Below are 22,311 nucleotides of genomic sequence, written 5' to 3'. Positions count from 1 at the left end.
CTCCTGTATTTTTTCACACCTCTTCCATGTGACAAAATGTTCCTTTCTGCATGAAATGTCACTTCTGCCAAGGCAATATTTGGATGTAAAATTCATAATTAATACTTAAACTGTGTATGTTAAATAGATTTTCTGCAAATTGCCTTCCATCTTCTTTGTTTACTCAGTAGGTCTGACATTAGGTTAATATGGAGATAGAATTACTGGCTTTAGCATTTGAGAAGGGGGCCAGTTAAGGGCTTAGGTGCAAGGGATATATTACACTTACAACCTTCTATCTTTGGTATATGAGAAATTGTTCAATCATAGCATCATCAGGCTAAAGGGAATTTAAGAATTCATCTTGCTCATACTCTTCCAGGCTACCCTGCAATTCACCTATTTTAATGTAGTATTGGGAGGGTAGAAGGTGGGCACCTGGGGGATAAGAAAAAAATGACCATTTTGTAGATTATCTACTTTGTTTCTCTGCTGCCTCCACATAAGGAAATATTTCATTATATCTAATTTAAATGTTTATTCTATTAGTGTTTAAGCAAGGAAAGAAATAGAGACAATAGGTTTTTCTCAATTTGTACACCTGTCAAAAATCAGGATACCACAGAGTTTTAGATCTCATGCATACATGTACTTAATAATCATATGGTCCACTTTGTTTTGAGAAATGATCTGATTTCTGTGGATGCCTACAAGTGAAGTGAAGATGAATACTAGGTATTGGTGTTCCTAAAATTTGAATTGTACTAAATGATCTTTGATTCTTCTTTTGCCACTCTAAATTGTCTTTTTTTCTCTCTCTCTTTTTTTTTTTTTTTTGGTGGGACTGGGGTTAAAACTCAGGGCTTCACATTTGCAAAACAGGCACTCTTACCACTTGAGCCACACCTGCAGATAATGTCTTATCTTTTATAAGACATGGAAATACTGGTGGGGCATGGTGGTACCCACCTAATCCGTGCACTGGGAAGGATGAGGCAGGAGGACGTTGAGTTTGAGACTAGTCTGGCCCTGCCTCAAAAAATAAGCAAAGGTTGTTGCCAGTGAACCTGTAATCCTAGCTACACAGGAGGCAGAAATCAGGAGGATTGTGATTCGAAGCCAGCCCCTGATAAACAGTTTGGGAGACCCCCTCTTGAAAACACTCAACAAAAAAAGGGCTGGCGCAGTGTCTGAAGTGAGAGAGTACCTGCCTAGCAAGCATGAAAGCCTGAGTTCAAACTCCCATACTACCAAAAAAAAAAAAAAAAAAGAAATCTGTTTTATAAGGTAGGGAAGTAGTCAGACCTTTTTACACAGTTTTGATGTTTTCCTGTAGATCTCTAAATTAAATTTAAAGCTATTGAGTTTTAACATTATTCACAAATAGAATCCTAGCCAATTGCAAGCACAGTAATAAAAATTTCATAAACTCTGCATATTTAACATTTTAACCGACAGTAGCTATTTAGATAGCCTAACTGCTTCTCTCTCTTCTTGTGGTACCATGGATCAAATCCAGGGCTTTCTGAATGCCAAGCACTCTTCACTAAGCCTATGCCCCAATACCACTACTTGATTATAATGAAAATTTTCTTTTGGTGTGGAAAGCTGCAAGTGATATTTCACTTTTTCCACTTCCAACTTCACTCTGGTCTAGTCCCTGAGAAGTAATTAACCTAAGTCAGACAGAGGCTTCCTCAGAAGAATGGTTTAAACCTATAGTTTTAAAAAAAAAAAAAGGAGACTTTCTTTAACCTATTGGGAGCTTTGAACCCCTTTTTAATGTCATCTAAAATTTTTTTATACTAGAAAACTTTCAACATATATGAATAATATGAGTTCCTATGTAGTAGTTACTCATCTTCAAAAAGTTATTAAATCATCACCAGTCTTTCATCATTTATGTCCATATCCACTGCTCCCCTCCCTACACCCAAAATTATTGTAAAAATATAATAGAATTTGCTCATTTTATAATTAGGTTATTTATCTTTTTATGTTTGTGTTTTTGGCAGGAGAGGATTGAGATTTGAATTCAGGGTTTCACACTTGCAAACCAGGTGCTGTATAACTTGAGCCACACCTTCAGTCCTGTCTCTTTATCGTTGAGTTCTGATTTTTAAACGTATATTTTAGATGCAGCTCTCTTATCAGATAAATAATTTATAGTATTTTTCCCATTCTGTGGATTGGTTTTTCACTTTTTTTTTTTTTATTTTACTATTCATATGTGCATATAAGGTTTGGGTCATTTCTCTCCCCTGCCCCCACCCCCTCCCTTACCACCCACTCTGCCCCCTCCCTCTCCCCCCTTTCACTTTCTTCATAGTGTTCTTTGAAACAAAAGTCTTTAACTTTTGTCTCGCTCTGTTGCCCAGGCTGGCCACAAGTTCCTGGATACAAATAGTCCTCCTGCCTCAGCTCTATGAGTAGCTAGCTATACAATACAGGCATGTATTACCATGTGTAGCTTCAAAGTTGTTGGGTTTTGTGTTTTTTTGTTTTTAATTTTTGGTGGTATGGAGTTTAAACTCAGGACTTCATACTTGCTAGGTAGGCACTCTATTACTTGAGCCACACCTCTACCCCTTTTTGCTCTGAGACCATAATCTTCCTATATTTACTCTTGCTATGGGAGCTGGAATGACAGACACTATACCAACTCTTTGTTGAGATGGGGTTTCACTAACCTTTTGCCGGGCTGGCTTGGAATCACAATCCTCCCAATCTACATAACTGGCGTGTCAGGTGCACACCACTGTGCCCAGCTATTGGTTGAGAGGAGTCTTAAGGACTTCCTGTTTGGGCTGGCCTTTAACAGTGATCCTCCCCATCTCAACCCTCCTAAGTATAGCAGGGATTATTAGGTGTGAGCTATCACCTGGCTAAAGTTTCTAATTTTGATGAAATTCTAATTATCTGATTTTTCTTTTATTGTTATTACTTTTTTCTGGTGGGATTGGGGTTTGAATTTAGGGCTTCATGCTTGCAAAGCAGCTGTTCTACCACTTGAGCCACTCTGGCAACCCCCTAATCTTTTCTTTTGTTGCTTGTGCTTTTGGTGTCATATTTAAAGAAACCATTGTCTAATTCAGGCTCACAAAAATTTACCCGTATGGTTTTTTATAAAAAGAGTTTTATAGTTTAATTTTTACATAAGGATCTTTATCCCATTTCAAGTTAATTTTTATTTGTAGTTTGCTGTAAGAGGGGGTTATTCAACAAAAAGTGGATGGGACATCCACTTGTCCCATCACTGTTTGAAAAGACTATTCTTCCTCTACTGAATTGTTTTTTCACTTTTGTAAAAAAAAAAAATCAATTGAAAATTAAATTTTTTATTTCTGAACTCCCAACTTTATTCCATTGATCTATATTACATGACTACTTCATAGTTTTCCTAAAATGTCTATAGAATGCTTTATCTGTCCTCATCCACCTGGCAAACTAGTTGATAATTTTTCAGATGTCATTTATCATTTATCATCAGTTCTTTTGATACTTTGAATAGTTTTCATCATTCTTTTTTAGATGATACCTATGTATCACTTTCAGTAGTTAGTTTTTGTGAATAGAGACTGCACCTTTCATTTCTGACTCCCAAAGCCTTAGCATAGTACTTAGCATATAGTATACTTTTAAAATGTGTGTAAGAGAAAATGTAGATTTGTAGGGGCAGTATTGAATTTTTTTTTGGATGTGTTTATTTTTAGAAACCATCAGAACATGTAGGGGCTAATATTTAATAAGCATTTTTATTTATTAAAATTTGTATCTTATTTTATGGAATCATTTATTAGGTGACTGTCATGTGCAAGGCACTGTATTAGGCTCTGGAGATACAGGGGTGAGCAAAACATTTATTATTTATGAAGTTTTCATTCCAGTAGAAATGATTTAAGAAACAGACAATATATAAATGGTTTAAGGCAGCTGGCAGAGCTGGGCATATTGGCACAGGCCTGTGTTCTTAGCAGTTGGGAGACTGAGGCAGAAGGATTTCCACGTTCAAGGCCAGTCTCGGTTACATAGCAAGACCCTGTCTCAAAAAAAAAAAAAAAATGCTGGCAATAAAACCAACCAAGGAGATCCAGTGTATGAAAGAGAGATCAAAACTGGACATAAAGATTTTACAATCTTCTCAAAGGCATAGTACCTGAAATTATGATTGTAATAATGGGTAGATTTGCTAAGAAATTGAACACATAAAAAAGAAGTAAGACTGCAGAGAGAATCTTGGACATCCAAGGCAGGAAGTGTCCTAAAAGGTAGGAAAACCAGAAGAGTAGAATCCTGAAACCAAGAGAAAAGGGAAAGAAAAAATTTGTAGAATAGTCAGGATTAGGTGTAAGAAAGAGACATGGATTCAGCTTGTTAGGTAGTCATTAGTAACCTTGAGAATTAAGTTTCAAGGGAGTTGCTGGAATCAGTTTTAAAAGATTGAGTACTGGGACTTTTTTTTTGAAACAAAAGAACCATGTCGTATTTTTTTCTTACTCATTAATACGGTATCCATGAACAAAGATTTAAAGTATATGCATTCAGATTTCTCTGTTCTTATCTCCTTAGAGTATCATTGTTTTTTTCTGAGAGACTTGAAATTTTCTCTCATAAAGAATCCCTTTCTCTCAAATTTGTTACCATTGAATTTCTTTTATTTTGAAAGCCTTTACAATTTTTTAATTCCTTCTAGCTCATTCCTTCCTTCATGGCCCCTCAGGAGGCAGAGATCAAGAGGATCATGGTTTGAAGCCTGCCCAGGCAAATAGTTCAGGAGACTCTATCTCAAAAAACCCTATCACAAAAATGGGCTGGTGGAGTGGCTTAAGGTGTAGGTCCTGAGTTCAAGCCCCAGTACCAAAAAAAAAAAATTTTAATTCCTTCAATCAGAATATATGTGTCTTGGTTTAAAAATTATTTGACTATTTATATCAACATTGCTGTGTGTACATATAGACAGTTGTATATGGACATCTAACATGTAACTTCTTTTTTCCTTTTTGAATAGTGACAGAAATGTTGGTAAATGTTTTGAGTATTTGCTCTGATGATGAACTAATGACTGAAGGTGAAGACCAGTTTGATGGTATGATTACTCATCTTACTATTTTTCTTAAATTGTGGAATGGTATCTCTTTACACAGCCTCAATACACACTATTCTATAAAAAACATAGTCATTGTTTTCACATGGGTACACTGTTTGATAAGGGACATACTTTTCAGATATTGTTTAATGTTTTAAAATGATTTTAGGTATTTTTCAAAAATACCTAAGGGGAAGAAGATGAATTTTGGGGAAGGAGAAATATAGAAGAAAGGAAAACTGAAGTTTTAAAAGGATGTGGTTCTTCATGAATATGCACACTGCTTTTTGAACATAGTATTCTTGGTACATCAGAAATGTTCTTTTAAAAATGTTTTTATTAGCATAAATTAATTATGCAAAAGAATTTCATTATGCATCAGAAACATTCTTGAACTCCTAGTGTTGCTTTCACTTCTTTGCAGATATGAAAGTAGGCTTTTCTTAACTTAGTGTGGTTGTGTTCTAAAGGACATTTTCTAGTTTGCTAGAGATTCTGAAAGTATTTTTTCCATGGAAACAAGGTGATACATGGTTGTTAGTTCTTACATAAGCCAACAAGCCTATGTACCTAATGTATATTTATAGTATAATGGAATACCATAAAACAAAATTCCTTATGTTTTTATGTTTTGAATTTTTTATATAAAACTTTTAAATAGTTACTTAAACCTTATTTGAATAATAAAAGAATAAACAACTTAAAAGCTGAAAATTCTTTGTTCTTTTCCATATTCTCACATTTTTGTTTTAGTATACTTTTTATAATTGTAGTCAGTATTTAAATATTTTCCCATGTTAAATACATGTTGGTAAGATTTAATAGCTACATATTTCTTATTCATTCATTTATTTATTTTGAGATAGGCTCTTGCTGCATAGCAGGCTGACCTTGAACTCAAGATCCTCTTGCCTCAACTTCCTAAATAGTGGGATTTTATCCAGCCTTTCTTTTTTTTTGGCAGTGCCCAGGATCAAACCCAGGACCTCATTAATACTTTTTTTTTTTTTTTTGAGACAGTACCCTCTGAATTACTTAAATGGGCCTCAAAATCTCATGCTTTAGTCTCTTGAGTAGCTGAGATTACAGGTGCATACAACCAAATCTGATAGTACCTAATTCTAATTATATTTATATACTATAATTTTCACAGTTAATCTCATATTGTTTAACAGTAGTTTTTAATACATTATTCTTTTGAATTGCAGTCAGTAAACATATTTGTACAACAGCTTTTATTTTCCTTAGAATAAATTTCTTGAAGAGAATGTAGACTTAAAGAATATGAAGGGATTTAGTTTCATTATTTAACTATGAACTGCCAGATGGCTTTGTAGAATGGAGACCAATACAAAGTAGCTCCAGCAATGAATCCATACACCTATTTCTTCTGAGGGTCACCTCATTTTTTTGTTTGGGGTTTTTTTTGTTGTTGTTGTCATTCTTATTTGTGGATCTGGGGTTTGAGCTCAGGGTTTCACACTTGAGCCACACCTCCAGGCCATTTTGCTCTGGTTATTTTGGAGATGGGATCTTGCCAACTATTTGCCCAGACTGACCTTGAATCTCTATCCTCCTGATCTCAGCCTCCAGTGAGCCACCAGTGCCCAACTTCACCTCATTGATTTTTGGTTATTTATTTTGCTTAGTGCTATATAGTAGTAAATTAGAGTTGGTTAAATTTACATTTCTTTGATTTGTAATGATGCTAAGAAGAAAATTACTGTTTTTCCAACTGTAAACTATCCATCTTAATTGATCACTTATAGAGTAAAAACTGTAGAAATCTCTTTACCTACAAATGAATTTGATTGTTAAACACTTGTAAATATATTTGTTAAAAGTACAAAATAACTCTGTACAAGGGTCTGTATTGCCATCTGTTAGTAGCATTCAGAGATATGCTTTTACTCTTGTACTTTGTTAATAACTAACAAATACATTTATATCAGCTGTTTTTTGGTTTGGATAGTAAATTTTAATGGTTAATATTTATTTTCCTTTTTATTCTCTCTTGGTGGTTATGTAGCGATTATAGTTTCAAACAGTTCATTATATATGTTTTTTTCTTAAGAAATTTTAAGTAGTTTTAATTTCTTTTTCTAGTTGTGGTATAATTGTTAGAAGAATAGACCTAGACACAGATTTTAGATTCTTAGTATGGCTCCGTGGCTTCCAGTAAATTACTTAAACCTTTCTGTGTTTCAGTTTCCCACATCTTCAAACTAATAATAGTAATACCTAATTCATAATGTTTTAGGTATTGACATAATGCATAATTGAGGTACTAATTGAAATAATTCTTATCATATATCCTAAATGTTTCAGGTAATGTTTGCTGGTAATTTGTCACATTTTGTGAAATACCCAGTGGGCATTTCAATTAGCATTATATTCATTTTATCTCTAGATCTAGGGAATTTAAAAAATATTTATTTTTCCAAACTAAAAATCTCTTGCTATATATAATTAGTTTATTTTCTGTAAATTACTACATTGAATATATAATTATTCCATTTAAATTATATAGTTTTTAAAAAAATAACCTGTTACTATCAAATTAATACTTCAGCATTTTATGTTCCTATTGCTATCATAAGTGGTATCCCTTAACATATCCTGTATCTGTGTAAAAGAATATATTATGTATTTGTTATAACCAATAACTTAGATGGCTTCACAGAATAATTTTTAATTTATTTTGTATAACTTTTTAAGATGTCAGCATAAGGCTGACATTGTTATTTTCTATATTATTTCCTTTTTATTCTTTAAAAATTATTAGCACCATTGCCACTAGTGTATTAAATATTAGTGATACTAGGTAATGCGTTAGTCCTCGTCCTGTAATAAAAAGAAAAAAGTTTCCTAGTTGAGGCTTACTGTAGTACTTGGTTTAGGTATATACGATTTATATGAAGATAGACATGTTCTTTTTTTTTGAGATTCAATAAGGAATGTATATAAAATTTTATTATATTCCTAAAAAAAGTCACAACTTACTATTTGTCTAAGGAATAGGCATGTTGGAGTACTATATTTCTTCTACTGGAAGGTTTTATTTATCTTAATGTTCTTTCCATCAATATGATAAATTATGCTAAACCAGTTTTGAATTTCATCATTAAAAAGGCAGTGTAATTTAATGAAAAAGGAAATAGTAACCGTTAGGTAATGTATTATTGGCAATGTTGGAAAAGTCACCTAACTTCTCAGGATCTTCTCATTCATAAATTGAGGGAATAGAGAGAAAGAAATTTCATTCTCATTTTTAAAGTGATTTCTTAAAATTTCAGCACCATTTATGACACTGTTTCTATGGGAAAATACACTAAGTTCCAGTTTTGCATACTGAAGTAGGTCTGCCTTCAGTGCTACCATGACAAGTACAATTACTTCACATTTTTTTTAACCCTTGCATTATCAAATATTAGTGTTAAGAAAGTTTTAAGAATATGTGTCTGGGAGTTTTCATGGAGGAATGGTAGTGATTTGGTAGAGAAAGAACATTGAGGGAATGGAGGAAAGTGAAGGATATCAGGGTAGATGCTAACTAAGATTTAGGATGGGATAGAGAAAACAGCACCAGAACTAGGTTTATTTCTCCTCATTTATACTCCTTTATTTCTTCCCCTTTACTCTGTCCTTTTCTTTTTTTCTTTCACCATGATGGTATGGCTTCTGTCCTCTCCTTCCTCTTTTCCTGCACAACTGTGGCACCATCCTATAGACCAAGGCTGGGAAGAAATCTGACTTTAGAAAGAAAACTTGATGGATTAGGTTTGCTGTGGATGCAGAATAAGGGTTTAGCTTTTCAGTGACCCAAGGAAGACAGGGGTATTAGAGATTCCCAGTGGCAGGAAGGAAAGAGTAGTGTTTGTATATTCAAGTCAGATTAGCTAAAATAATTAAGACTCTTTTTTTTTTTCCCATTCACACGGCACAACTTTATTAAGCACCTACTATGTGCTGTGCATACAGCAGTAAACAAGAGAGGCAAAATTTCACTTCCATTCTCAGCAAGAAGAGAGAGGTTCAGCCAGTCCAGCATGGACACAGAGGATGCTAGGTGAAGGCTATGGCGAGTAGTGAAGCAGGGGAACAATGACTTAAACAATCAGCAGTTGTAAGATTCTTTATTCTTAAGTGATGAATCTTTGGTACTTTGTATTGTTTATTTGTGGGGTCTTTTTTTTTCAAGACAAATTTGCATAAACATTGCATCTAAAATGCATATAGTATCCCTTTCAGAGGTGTTTTTAATGAAAGAATTTTTGAATACTGAATTCTATGAATTTAGAATGCATACTGTTTCATATACTTATCTGTTGTGTTCAGTTTGGTAAAGGAAAAATGTGTATGTTTTACATATTACTAAACTAAACTTTGCATTTCCTGTAATGGAATCATGTATGTTAGCATTAGAATGGAAGATACGGAAAGCTCAAATGCAACCATCCCTGCTGCCTGTTACTTGCTTTGAAACAATCTGCTATTTTTTGCAAAAAGATGTCCTTCATATTCCCAGATTGGATTGGAAACAGAAAGCACAGTTTTTGCTTCTGAGTTTATGCAGAAATTTCGCAATTCAGATTTAAGAAATCATGTCTTTTTGTTTGTTACGGAGTGTGGGAAGCTTAGCTTTTTTATTGGGAGTGGGTGAAGTTTTTCCACTGAGGTAGTTTATTAAGTTACCTACATTTTTCTGTATATACTACAGATTTTGCAGATGTTGGTGTCCTTGAAGAACCACATGAGTTTGTATCATTACCTTTCATTTAACATACTTCCATGGGTGACACATTTTCTTAGGGGTATGAATATAAATGTGCGATTGTTGTTAGCACAGTCTTTTATCAGTCTTATGTGTTTTCACGTGTTTTTTTCTGTCCCTAATTATGTCTACTTTCATCCAATATAATCATTCTATCCATAATTTCTTTCTGAACCCATATCTTTTAAGAAATCTTTACTTTAGTGCTCTACCCAGTGGCATTCCTCTTTTATTCATCAGATTCTACAGTACATTTTTTCAAATTTTCAAATATGAGAGCTTTCATTTTTCTCCCTTTCTTTCTACATTCATTCTTCATTACCACTGCCAAGTTAAATCTCTATCTTTTTATTTGTCTCAACCACCTTTTCTCCATCATTCACTTCCTTTTTTCTGGACTCTCCATCTGAAGAACGGCTCATATATGGCAATAAAAAAGGTACAGACCAGACAGAGTAACACTGTTTTGAAATATGACTTCATAAATTATTCTCATGTCCATGTAAGTTAGCACATTCATTGAGTAATGTTTATGCAGAGTCCTTTTGGGCCTTGTGCAAATTTAGTTTAAGTTCTAAGTATTTGATGTTTTTAGAAGTCATATTCCAAGATATCTGTCTTTCTGTGCATGGAAATATTTTTCCCTCTTTTCATTCCTCTTGTTTTAAAATTTCATTCTTTTGCTTATTTGTAATGTTTTGTACTTTTCCCTGCATGATTAGGGGTGTTTGATTGTCTGTCTTATTCCCCAAAGTAATTTTACTGTGGACATTTATTTTAATATGATGCATGATGTGTTTGTAGATTGATTTTGTATCTGATTTGTACAGTGTTTTTATATTCCTGTGAATTTTTCCATTTGAAATCAGTACAGTGTACATATCATTTGGTTTTATAGCTATATAAGTGAAGGCTGAAAATACAAAAGTGTCTTGTTACAGCCAGCCCTCCTAACCCCCTACTGCTTACTCCAAGTCTAGGTATTTAAAAACTTACGTCAATTTTAAAGCAAAATGTCCACCTTAATTCATTAGAAGAAAATCAGACTAACCTCCTTGTATTCTTAAATAATTTACTTAATAAACTCTGGGGTTTTTTTGGTGAATAAAATGAAGAGTTTGAACTTTGCAATATTCTCAATGTCTCTTTGAATTCTAATATTCTTTGATTCTTAGCTTTTTAGTAATTTATTTATTTATTTATTTATTTATTTATTTTGGTATATAGAAGTACCTATTTAGTGCCACCTATAGAATCAGCGCTCCTAGCATTACCCCTTAGAACATAATAAACATGGTCATGGAGTCTTTTTCTCTAAAATATATCTGTTGTTTTCATCCTTGAAATTGGATTTCTTTTTGTTTCCTTTTAGTTAGGTCCAGTCATCATCTCAGTTTTTAACTATATGTACTTGTTGTTTGCTTGAATTTTAAGTGAAATGTTCTAGCCTAGGAGACTTATAATTGTTCAGACCTCTTCATACCTAAGGCCCCCTTTTTTCTGTAGCCTTTCCTTAACCTTCTCTTCAACTTTGGTGCTTCCATATGTGTGTTTTCATTATGTTGAAGCACAACTCTAAGAAACCATACTCTTGGGTCCAGAGTGATTCTAGTTGCTATATATGAGATGAAAGGATTGAGATTGTTGTTCTTTCTGGAGGCCAAGGGAAGGAAGATTTGTCGTTTGAGTCTTTGTTCAGCCAAGGATCCAGTCATTGATAGCATAGCTAGCCCCATAGAAGTGAAGTAACAGTGATCCTTTAGCCTGGTTTTCAGAGTCTTTTTTTTTTTTTCATTGCTTATATCATATTTACCTATGGTTACAAAAATTTATTTATATTTGCATGACTTTACAGGACAGCTAGTCCATGAGGTTGAGATGTACATTGTTGAGATGCTGGTATAGTCCTTAGTTTGGGATTACCTGCACAGTAGTTCCTTTATGCCAGTATTTCTTGATCAATTTAGAGCAAAGAAGCTTACTCACTCATAGTATAATGGGATATTCCAGCCTGCATGTTAAGGCTTTTGTCACAGTTATACAGAAGGTTACTATTCTTGTCTGTTTGTCTGCATGCTATAAGCTATCATGAAAATTAAAGACACTATAGGCTGTTACTATTTTTTTTGCCCTCTGGTTGTAATATGAGTTGGGCTCAAGATTTTTTTCTTTTTTCTCATTATTCTTTCATTGATTAGTCAGCAGTATGAGATAATTAAATTTTGTGAATTACCTTTCATCTGGATCTGTATCAGACCCTGGCATTTTACCAATGCTGAGCTAATAATTGAGGAAGCGAGAATTGTTAAGGGAGAACATGATTTCATATAGTCTCCATGTGAGCTGGTGGCAGGGGACTTGGTATTGGTTCAGATGAGCATGGAAAAGACTAATAGAATAATGCAAGTGTAAATGCCCTAAACTCGAGCCTTTCTTTCTATTTATTCCATTGAAAGTAGGTTCAGCTGCAGCCCGGAAAGAAATCATAAGAAACAAAATTCGAGCAATTGGCAAGATGGCAAGAGTCTTCTCTGTTCTCAGGTAATGATATATATACGTGATAATTTGTTTTGCAGAAATTACTTTTATTAGACTTTGTTTATGAGCATTGTTCCGATTTCCATATAAAAGCAATATGGTAGCATTTTTCCTGTAAAGAAGTCAGTTGTGCCAGGTGCTATTGGCTCACACCTGTAATCCTAGCTACTGAAGCTACTCAGAAGGTAGAGATCAGGAGAACACAGTTCCAAGCCAGTCCCTGGCAAATACTTTGCAAGACCCTGTCTTGAAAAAAACCCATCACCAAAAAAAAGGACTGGAGGAATAGCTCAAGTGGTAAGAGTACCTGCCTAACAAGTTTGAGACTCTTGAGTTCAAACCCCAGTGCCACCAAGAAAAAAAAAGTAGTTGTAGTGCTGGTGAAGTGGCTTAAGCAGCAGACTGCTTACCTAGGAAGTGTGAGACCCCGAGTTCAAACCCCAGTACTTTATATATGGAAGAAGAAAACACAAGTAACTTTGAATCTGGAGGTTGTTTGCCTTTGTTTCTTTTGTTTTTTTGTGATTGTAGGAATCAAATTCAGGACCTTACACATACTAAGAATGAACTCTGCCATAGAAACAAGGGATTTTGACCTTTGCTGTTTCTTGGCCTTTTGTGGTGCATTTTCTAAATTTACACCTTGAAAATTAGATCAGGATAAGGAGGGAATGCGTATTTGTGATGAATTTGCTCATTCATATAGGATGTGCCCTTAGTTGGAGCCACAAATTGCCTTCCTGAGGTTAATTTGGGAAGATCCATGTTTAAGTGTGCCTATGCGTCAGTCCTTAAAAAGTTGTTTGCAAAACTGATTATATCAGACATTTGAACTTTAAAGCATTTGGAATATCATATATTCACAATTGTACCTTGCCTATTGATGATGAATCTCACCACATTTCAGGAAAATCAAAATATCCCTCACTTGTAATACATACGCTCCTATCTGAAACATTAGAATATGGAAAAATGTATGTGTTGGAATTAAGGGAAATAACAATGAATGTTGTAAATTATATACATGGCATACATTTGGGTCCTATCTCTTAAGTACTTATTGGAAGCCTGTTTTTTTTTGTTTTTTTTTTTTTCATCTTCTTTTTTTCTTGTAGTGCCGGGGATCAAACCCAGGGCCTTGCATATGGTAGGCAAATGTTTTACCACTGAGCTATGTCCCTATTCCTTCTGATGTTTATTATGTCTCTTCTATAGGGAGGAGAGTGAAAGCGTGCTGACACTCAAGGGCCTGACTCCCACAGGGATGTTGCCTAGTGGAGTGTTGGCTGGAGGACGGCAGACCCTACAAAGTGGTAATGATGTTATGCAACTTGCTGTGCCTCAGATGGACTGGGGCACCCCTCACTCTTTTGCTAAAAATACACATAATGCATGCAGGGAATTCCTTCTGCTTTTTAGTTCCTGTCTCAGCAGCTGACATAGACAAGGTTTTTTATGATAGGTAGTGTCTGATTAATACCTGACCAGGGCAGAATATTGATAGAATGGGTAGTCCTTTCATTTGAAAATAATAGTCAGTTCCTCAGCTTTTCATGAAGTGATACGAGACCAGCTCATATCATAATGTCTGAATTATTTATTTATTTATTTATTTATTTATTTATTTGTCTAATGCACCCTTTTAAAAGCCCTAGTTTAGAATGTGAATCAGGGATATCCATATTACTAAAATGGAAATGTAATTCCAAGTTTCTTATTTTTTATTTTTTTAATTTATATAATTTTATTAGACTATACTTACATTTTCAAATACTTAATTTTAGACTTAATAGTCTGCTTAGGCAGAACTTCATTTATGCACTTCACTTGCTGACAGATTTGTGCAAGGTTTTGTACCCTGGTAAATGATGCCAAAGTTTGTTTTCTGTGGTGTTTGTCAAATGTTCTATGTATAATTGACTGTCTGTAACATGCTGTTTCCTTCCTCTGCAGATGTAGCTGCCTTCCTAAATCTGTCTGTCTTTCTTTAGGTTAGCTGTATGTCTGTAAATATCTGTTCAATTAAATTACTCTATCAGACACTTGTCTGTCTTTTGATGTAGAAGCAACTTTGTAGCACCTTGTTTTGAGGTTTGCTGCATTTGTTGCTGCACTTTGTGCATTCTGAACATGAATGTAATGTTAGATATTAAGTCATTGTTATCAGGGGTTGAATTTAAATCCTGTAAGTCAAAATTGAAAGGGTGTAATTAAGTGTGCTTTTATTTTGCATGAAAATAAAAAGAATTATACATAAAGCATTCCTGTAATCTGGCTCATGAATATTTTATATTTTTTAAAAAGCTAATTTTTTGTTACAAATATTTGTGTAAATACTGGGTTAACTTTTTCAAAACCCATTACAGAAGAAATAGAAGGAAGTGATGTGAATGTTGTAGCCTATACACAGTAACTCATAGTCTAGATTTCTTTCCCTTGTGGTTGGAAGGCAAAAATTGTGATGGGGAAAGCCTGAAGTTATGTTTTGTTTTAGCTACTTGACAGCCCTCCAAGGGTCATTGTCCTATTAAAACAGGCAGCAACAGATCTGTTTTCCTTAGTCAGGATTAGAAGTTTATTTTTGGTGTAATTAGTAAAATTTTTTAAGTAAAAAGAAATTAAGAAATTGTAATTTAAATATTTGAATACATTAAAATTAGATTGACATTTTACAATTTGACTTCACTTAGTCCCATAATAGATTCTTTTTAACAAAAACAATTTTTTCCTATAGACAAATAAATTTCTGCCTATATATGTTCTATTTTATATGTTATTGTAACGTCTGTACCACCACTGGCAAATCTGAGAAGTCCAACTATCTTTTGAAATTTCCATTCTGAATGAGGTGTTTTGGTCTTTGGGGTATTTTTCCTTTTTTCTGTTTTCCCATGGTGCTGGCAATTAAATCCAGGGCTTGGAGTATGCACTGTGTTAGGGAGCTACATCCCCAGCCCTAAGTTTCTTTCCTTATTTATTTATTTATATTTTTGTGGTACTTGCTAGGCAAATACTCTATCACTTGAGCCATGCTCCCAACCACTAAGTTTCTTTTTTGATTAAAAATCTACTTTTGATTCTCTTTACATTCTTTGTCCTCCATTTTTTATTATAAGTATTAGAAAACGTGAAAGGAATTTCACACATGCACATTAAATCAAATTAAGAAGACCTTAAATATTCAATAATACTTGCAAAATGTTAATAGAAAAGGATGAATTTTAATAGCTTCAAAAATGTTAACACCCTTCTCTGTGTTTAGAAAAGAAAACCAAAACTGAAAGGATCATACTTAAATGAATCACCAGTTCAGTCATCTCTCAATTAATTATCCTTGGATATATTGTTACTTTTACATTGTATCCATAGCAAACCTTGCTTTCAGATTTCACAGTTAGCACCTGCTAATTACATGCTTTGTTGACAGCTCAGTACTTCTATTTATTCTTAATTTGCATGCAGCCTGAAGCTCATTCCTTCAACTTGGAAACCACCCTCAACTGCAGGGAAGGTTTGAAAGACAGCAGCTTTGCTGAAGGGACTGTCTATTCCCAGCATAGAGTGAGTTACTGGAAGGAGCTGAGCTTAAGGGGTCTAATTTGGGAAACTGGATAGATAGCTCTCTAGTTCTGCTAGTGATGGCTCTTGATGGTATGGTTTGAGCTCTAGTTGAAGTTAACTTCCCTAGTATTTGATAAACCCATTTTGACACAAATAATAAAACTCATACAGAAGCTGCATCTGTGTGATTTTTCAAAAAATTATCTAACATTTTTAATTTCAGTAGATATGTTCTCTGATGTTAGTGTGTGCAGCTAAGAGTTATTGACAGAAGAAAATTTTAATTCTGAGACCTCAACCCTACTGTTGGAAAATAGAAGTTGTCTTTTCATTAACTTTAAAGTTAATTTACATTATATTTCTTGAGTGTTTTTACAAAACTGCACAACTCTACTAGAGTTGGATTTAATGTTCATATACAGTATATGTTTTCTTCATGGAAATTTGATTGGGAGATAGGTACTATAGGGAGGTAGCTCTATAATACTGCCTTTACCAGGCCTATGTAGGAAAATAAGTAGCCATCTCTATTTTAGTAATGTTAAATTCCTCTTGAACATTTTACCCTAGGTTATATTGAGGAGCACAGTAAAGCACTGTACTGAAACTTATTAGGGCTATGTCAAGATTCCCTTTGTAAATAAAAGAAATTCTGTCTTGCAGGTAAAACTTTGTAATTATCATATCTCTTTGTTTCCAGCTTACTGTTTAAACTTTGATGGGCCATCTTTCAATTTTAAGCGTTCAAGCCTGACAGAATATGCAATTTTAAGTATGATATCCATTTTGTATTCTACAAAAGATTTGAGATCGTTAGAGACCTCAAAAAACAGCAGAGAATATAATTTAACCTACAAAATGCTTTTACATATAAAATTAAAATCTCAGAATGATTTCAAAAGTATATTGTCACATTTCATATTTTGAAAAGTAGACTTTAAACCACTGATATAATCAACTAGATACTAATGAGATAAATTTTTAGTCTTAATTTATTACTGTACATAATACAAGTTATAGGGATTTTTTTTGTTTGTTTTGTTTTGTTTTCTTTTGGTGGTCCTGCCCTTGCACTTGCTAGGCAGGTGCTCTACCAGTTGAGCCACGTCCCCAGCCCTTTTTTACTTTAGCTGTTTTTCAGGTAAGGTCTCACATTTTTACCCAGGTCTAGCTTCAGACTGTGATCCTCCTACCTGTTGCATTCCACATAGCTGTAACAGATGCATACCACCACGCCCAGCGTGTTGATTGAGATGGGGTCTTGCTAATTTTTTGCCAGGTCTGTATCTTCTCAGTCTCCACCTCCTGAATAGCTGAGATTATAGGCATGAGCCACCATGGGTTTACAAGCATGAACCACCACACCTGGCTATAAGAATGTTTCATATAAACTCCCTTCTGTTATCATAAACTCTTTTAGAACATGTTCTGATAGACATTTTATTTTTTTCCTTTATTATGAAGAGAAGTGTCCACATTTGAAGAGTAGGAGTTTTGGGGCTGAACAAGTAGAGATAGGTCATTTACCTTAGTTTTCTGTGTGTGTAAATTGCAAGAGTGCTTTCCAGTTATATAACTAGACTTTTTCAGTGGCAATTTATATTGTGGGCATAATAAGTGTGTTTGATTTGTAACATAATTTAAGAGTTAAGGAAATTTTACTCGTCATTCAGTATTCATCCTACTTCTTTTGTATCCCTAGTTCACTTTACTATCTGGATAAGATCACTAATATTTTCTAATTTAGTCTACATTCCTTAGATTCATAAGTCCTTGCACCTTAATAACTGCTTCAGATTAAATATGTCATTTCTAAATCATGTTCACTCCTTCAAAGGAAATTTAAGAAATAATTACTCTGATTGGTCTTATTGTACAAGAAGCAAAGTAGAAGAGATGGGACATTATTATTTAAAATATTCTGAATATGTGTACTTTGGATAAAATGTAGAAAGGGCAATATTGTGAAGTAATATTGTTTTCTACAATCTTAGGTTCTATTCCTCAATCTGATGAACTCCTTTTGCACTTTAAACCCAGAAATAAGTAAAAAGAATCTTTAACTATAAACTTACGAGTAAATGTATTGAAGGTCTTTAAATGGGCTAGTACAAGTTAAATCCAGAATGTATTTCTCCTTTGTAATATGTATTATATCATGGAATAATTTATGTGTATATTATATGGAATAATTAAGACATCAGTTCTATCCCTCATGCCTCTCTTAATTGGTAGATAGGTTTCTTTCTTCACTTAATGTTGGCTCCTTGTTCTTGAGACAAATTCAAGTTCATGATAAAATGAATATAAGTAGATTGGACCATCAATATTAGAACAGGAGCCTGGCTCAGTTGGTTCATGTCTGCATTCCCAGCTACTTGAGAGCCTGAGGCAGGAGGATCACTTGCACCCAAGAGCAACATAGCGAGACCTTGTCTTAATTTTAAAAAAAGAAAAAAGAAAAAAAGGAAGGAAGTTCCTAGTTGACCAGATGGATCCTTTTATATTCTCCACAAATAACGGAACTACACGATATATTTAAATGTATTCTGTTTAGGCTAATTCACCAAGTTTAGGATTCTTAAATTTCATTACAACCAAACCAGCTTTTGCTGCTTATGCTTTGCCTTAATTAGAAATGCTTTAGTTGGAAATGACAGGAAAACCATTCCTGACCCTTTTAGTTTATATCTTAGGGAACCAACTGGTGATTAGTATTGTTTCCATTAGACATGAAAGAAAAAAATTTTCATGTTTGCTTTTCTGCTACAATTCTGTCATCATAATTTTACCCTAGAGTATTTTTCTGTGATTATAATGGATGTGATATAATAAACATAATGGAAAACTCTGACACCATCAGAATTTTTGATGGGTAATTAATACAGAAGTACATTTGCCTGGGTGCTGAGGTGACTGGATTTACAATAGGTCTACATGTGCTCTGAGTGATGTCATAGTGCTGTGTGTATACTGTGCTGTGTTAGGAATTGGGGGATTGGATGGGGCTTTAATATGGGTACTATTTGTGTTAAATTGTAAATGATGATGTAGTATGGGATACTGTGATATAAGTGATCATTGCCTTTTCTGCTGTACAATATGACCCTTCTCATCTCTCTCATTCATTTTGCATGCCTCTGCTCACTTCTGTACAGCCACAGTTGAGGCTATTGAGGCTGAAAAAGGTACGATCAGAGTCCTTGCACTTGGCAGAGATCTGTGGTGTGTGGGTGGGCATCAGAGAATGTCCTATGGGTGTGTCTTACTCTCCTAGCTTGCACAGTTCAAGATGAATCATACTCACTGACTCATCAAGTTTAACAGTCATTTTTCACTTTTTTTTCTTTATAACAAGGGCTGATGTCCATAGTGACTGTCTTTTTTCACTTTCCTAGTATGATATGCACCCAGAATTTAATGTGCTTGATTTCTCTGGACTATAGCATGTTATGCTATATATTATAGCTTTAAAGTTGCCTGTTTTAATGGAAATTACTGAACTTACCCTGCAAATACAGATCTGCCCCATATTTTGCGTGATGGTATTGTACTCAGATTTTTTTCCCGTAAATGAGCCCCCCGTTTAGATAAATGTGTAAGTTTTTACCCATGTTACGTATGTTTTTACCCATTTCAGTTATATGCCTGAGCGTGCAGGAGAAACTGTTTCTATAACATTTTTGTGTGGTTGGTTGGTTTTGGGTTTTTTGCTGCAGTTTGGGCTATAGTTTACTGATAAGATTATATTCGTGTATATCATAAATTAGCTTGATATGACCCACTACTGTATGTTTTGCTGTCTTAGCCATGTTTGGTTTGTGTGCACAGACTGAATCCCAAGGATTGCACCTATAATGCAACCAGATTATAACTAGTATTATGGAAATCTTTTATGAACATTTTAATAACGGAGGATGCATCATTCCAGATGAAATGAATAAGAATCCCTAACCATTGGTGAATGATGATTATTTATTTTGCTTTGGGTTTCCATAAAATTTATGGTAAATGGCTTGTGAATTAAGGAAGACATCTCCTAAAATATAAAACTATAAATACTTTTTGCTATCAGCCAAACACAGATCTAACTCCCAGTGGCATTTCCTACCTTTTTCATTTTATACTAATGTTGATGGGATGATGACCTCCAAGATAGTTCTTATCTACTACATTTTAATTTAGCCTTACTTCTTTCTCCTCCCACGCTTTTTGCACTGATTTGTATATTGAGGATTAACCTTATTTAGCCTCCTCACTTGCCCCTACTCTTGTTGCTGCCTTACTGTGATAGTCACTGTGTGATTAGGATCTGGTGTAGAACTAATACAGTAGGAACCAATGCCTGCAGGTTGTTATTGTGGGCAGGAAAGGCCATTTTTGTGTTTTAGTTTTTTTAAGCTATGCTAACACTTGTCATCTATGAAGCTATCATGTTTCTATTTAGGTTTAAATATCTCATATTTTAGTGGGAAGACTGGAATGGGGATAGGCTTCAGTTAAAGTAAGATTTAAGTGTTGCTACTTACAGCTAATATCTTTCTTCTTAAAAATCATTAATTATGTTTTTGAAATCTCAGAATTGTTTTACAGTTACTGACTTTCAAATTTGCATTTTGTTAAGCAATACGAGGATTCTCTCCACCACATAGAATCTGCAGTTTTGAAGAGGCAAAGGGTTTGGATAGGATCAATGAGAGAATGCCACCCCGGAAAGATGCTGTACAGCAAGATGGTTTCAATTCTCTGAACACCGCACATGCCACTGAGAACCACGGGACTGGCAACCATAGTGCCCAGTGACCAGCGGCTTCCCCAGGGACTCTCATATCTCGGGCTCCAAATGGACAGATCACCCGAGGAGCTGGAGGGGTTGGCCAAGTTGACTATCAATGTCACAGTCCCTCTGAAGAAACCATTGTGCTTTTTGAGACCCTAGCCCCTTCCTGGATGGAGGCTTGAGGGCCCTGGGACATGTTGTGCTATATGATAAGATTTGGTCATTGCTGCCAAGGTGGAGAGCAGTGAGCAAGGGGTTTGGGGCAATTTCCAGTGGAGGGCATCTATACCTCCATTTATGCTTGTGATTCACACATTTAAGTTTACAAATGAGATATGTTTTTTTTCCCCTCAGTAGAATTAGATTTTTTTTTCCAACCCTGACTTTAAATGCAATTCTAAGAGTTAATGTGGACTTTTTTTTTTTTCCATGAAATGTCTTTCAAGGATGAATTAGCATGGTCTTAAAATATATTTCTGAGGTTACTAGCTGTATTTTGAATTATAGGCAAAATGCTGAGAAACCCAGTTGGTGTTTATACAAAATGCTGACCTCAGGTCTGTTGTTCTTAAATGTGGCTAATTCTGTAACATAGTCTTGGTATTTTTCAATTATGAATGCATCGACTATTTCTAGGAAGACTCTCTTACTTGAACACACATCTAAAAACTAATTTAGAGTCTTTTTTGCCCAGATCTTTTGAGATTTACACCCCAGAGATTTAAGAAGAAAAACCTCTAAATTTCAAAGTTATGAAGAATTACAGAATTACTCATTTAAGGTACTTTAAGAGAAATTTGTACATTGTCAAAGTAAATTTTAATTCAAATCATGTCTGTAAAACTTGACGTATTTTGTGTATGCATGTTTTCATTTTGCAAATATTTAATATATAGACCTATGATGTACAGGTACGACATGTATAGGTTACTACCTAGATGTTATGAGAAATTTTAGTTTATTGTGAGTACTCCAGTTGCTAAAATAGCCACCAGGGTGATTTGCTGCTGGCTTTCTATCATTTTTATGTTTTAATGCAAAGGAAAAATTTAAATGTTCTGGAAATGTTCTTGATTAAGCAATGAATCCTAGAAGCAATGATTTTGTTCAATCCTTCAGATGTTAGTGGAAGCATAAAAGTCAAGAGTGCATGTTGAAATTTTTCTTTTGATAGTTACAGAACTGCTCGGTTAAACTAAATGGAACCATGTGCTAATTTTACACAATTATTGACCTGTATTGATTGCCACTGTAGTTTGGTATTTCCCTTTACTTTGGTGGCCTGCTTCCCTCATGCCCTGGAATACAACTCAGAGCTCCAGGCAGCGGAACCATCTATTGTTTTGTTTGCCAGAAAGTGCACCCTGTATGGTCTCCTGTCTAAGTTGGAAATATTATGCATGTGCAGGACTATTTGAATATTTTATAAACAGTAGCACACAATAAATTCCATGCATGGGCCGCTGCTCCTATCTCTGTGTTGGGTTTTATTTGGAAAATATGAACTTTTTATGATTTGATCTTTTAATGCAAACAATAAATTCTGTTAATGGAGCTGGGATATCCTTCAGGGAAGATTATCTTGTAGATAAT

At 34.4% G+C, this 22,311-nt stretch overlaps 1 protein-coding gene across 7 annotated transcripts in view; it reads left to right on the top strand.

Moving 5' to 3' along the window:
* Ppp3cb (protein phosphatase 3 catalytic subunit beta) overlaps nt 1–22,190 on the top strand; it is a 45,686-nt gene extending 23,496 nt beyond the window's left edge. For 2 of the 7 annotated variants that reach the window (XM_020157975.2, XM_074079149.1), the window contains exons 10-15: nt 4,988–5,065; nt 10,252–10,278; nt 12,296–12,380; nt 13,593–13,690; nt 19,097–19,126; nt 20,563–22,190. In XM_020157975.2, coding sequence (XP_020013564.1) covers nt 4,988–5,065; nt 10,252–10,278; nt 12,296–12,380; nt 13,593–13,690; nt 19,097–19,126; nt 20,563–20,741 — 497 coding nt within the window. In that variant the 3' untranslated portion in view covers nt 20,742–22,190. The remainder of the gene's footprint in view (nt 1–4,987; nt 5,066–10,251; nt 10,279–12,295; nt 12,381–13,592; nt 13,691–19,096; nt 19,127–20,562) is intronic. The other 5 variants (XM_020157980.2, XM_020157979.2, XM_020157978.2 and 2 more) reach the window with 5 other exon arrangements.
* Nucleotides 22,191–22,311: the final 121 nt, after the last annotated feature.

The sequence above is a fragment of the Castor canadensis genome, chromosome 7 (assembly GCF_047511655.1).
Source record: "Castor canadensis chromosome 7, mCasCan1.hap1v2, whole genome shotgun sequence".
Lineage (NCBI taxonomy): Eukaryota > Metazoa > Chordata > Mammalia > Rodentia > Castoridae > Castor > Castor canadensis.
The sequence above is the reverse complement of the archived record's forward strand: the minus strand, read 5'-3'. Positions and strand labels throughout refer to the sequence as shown.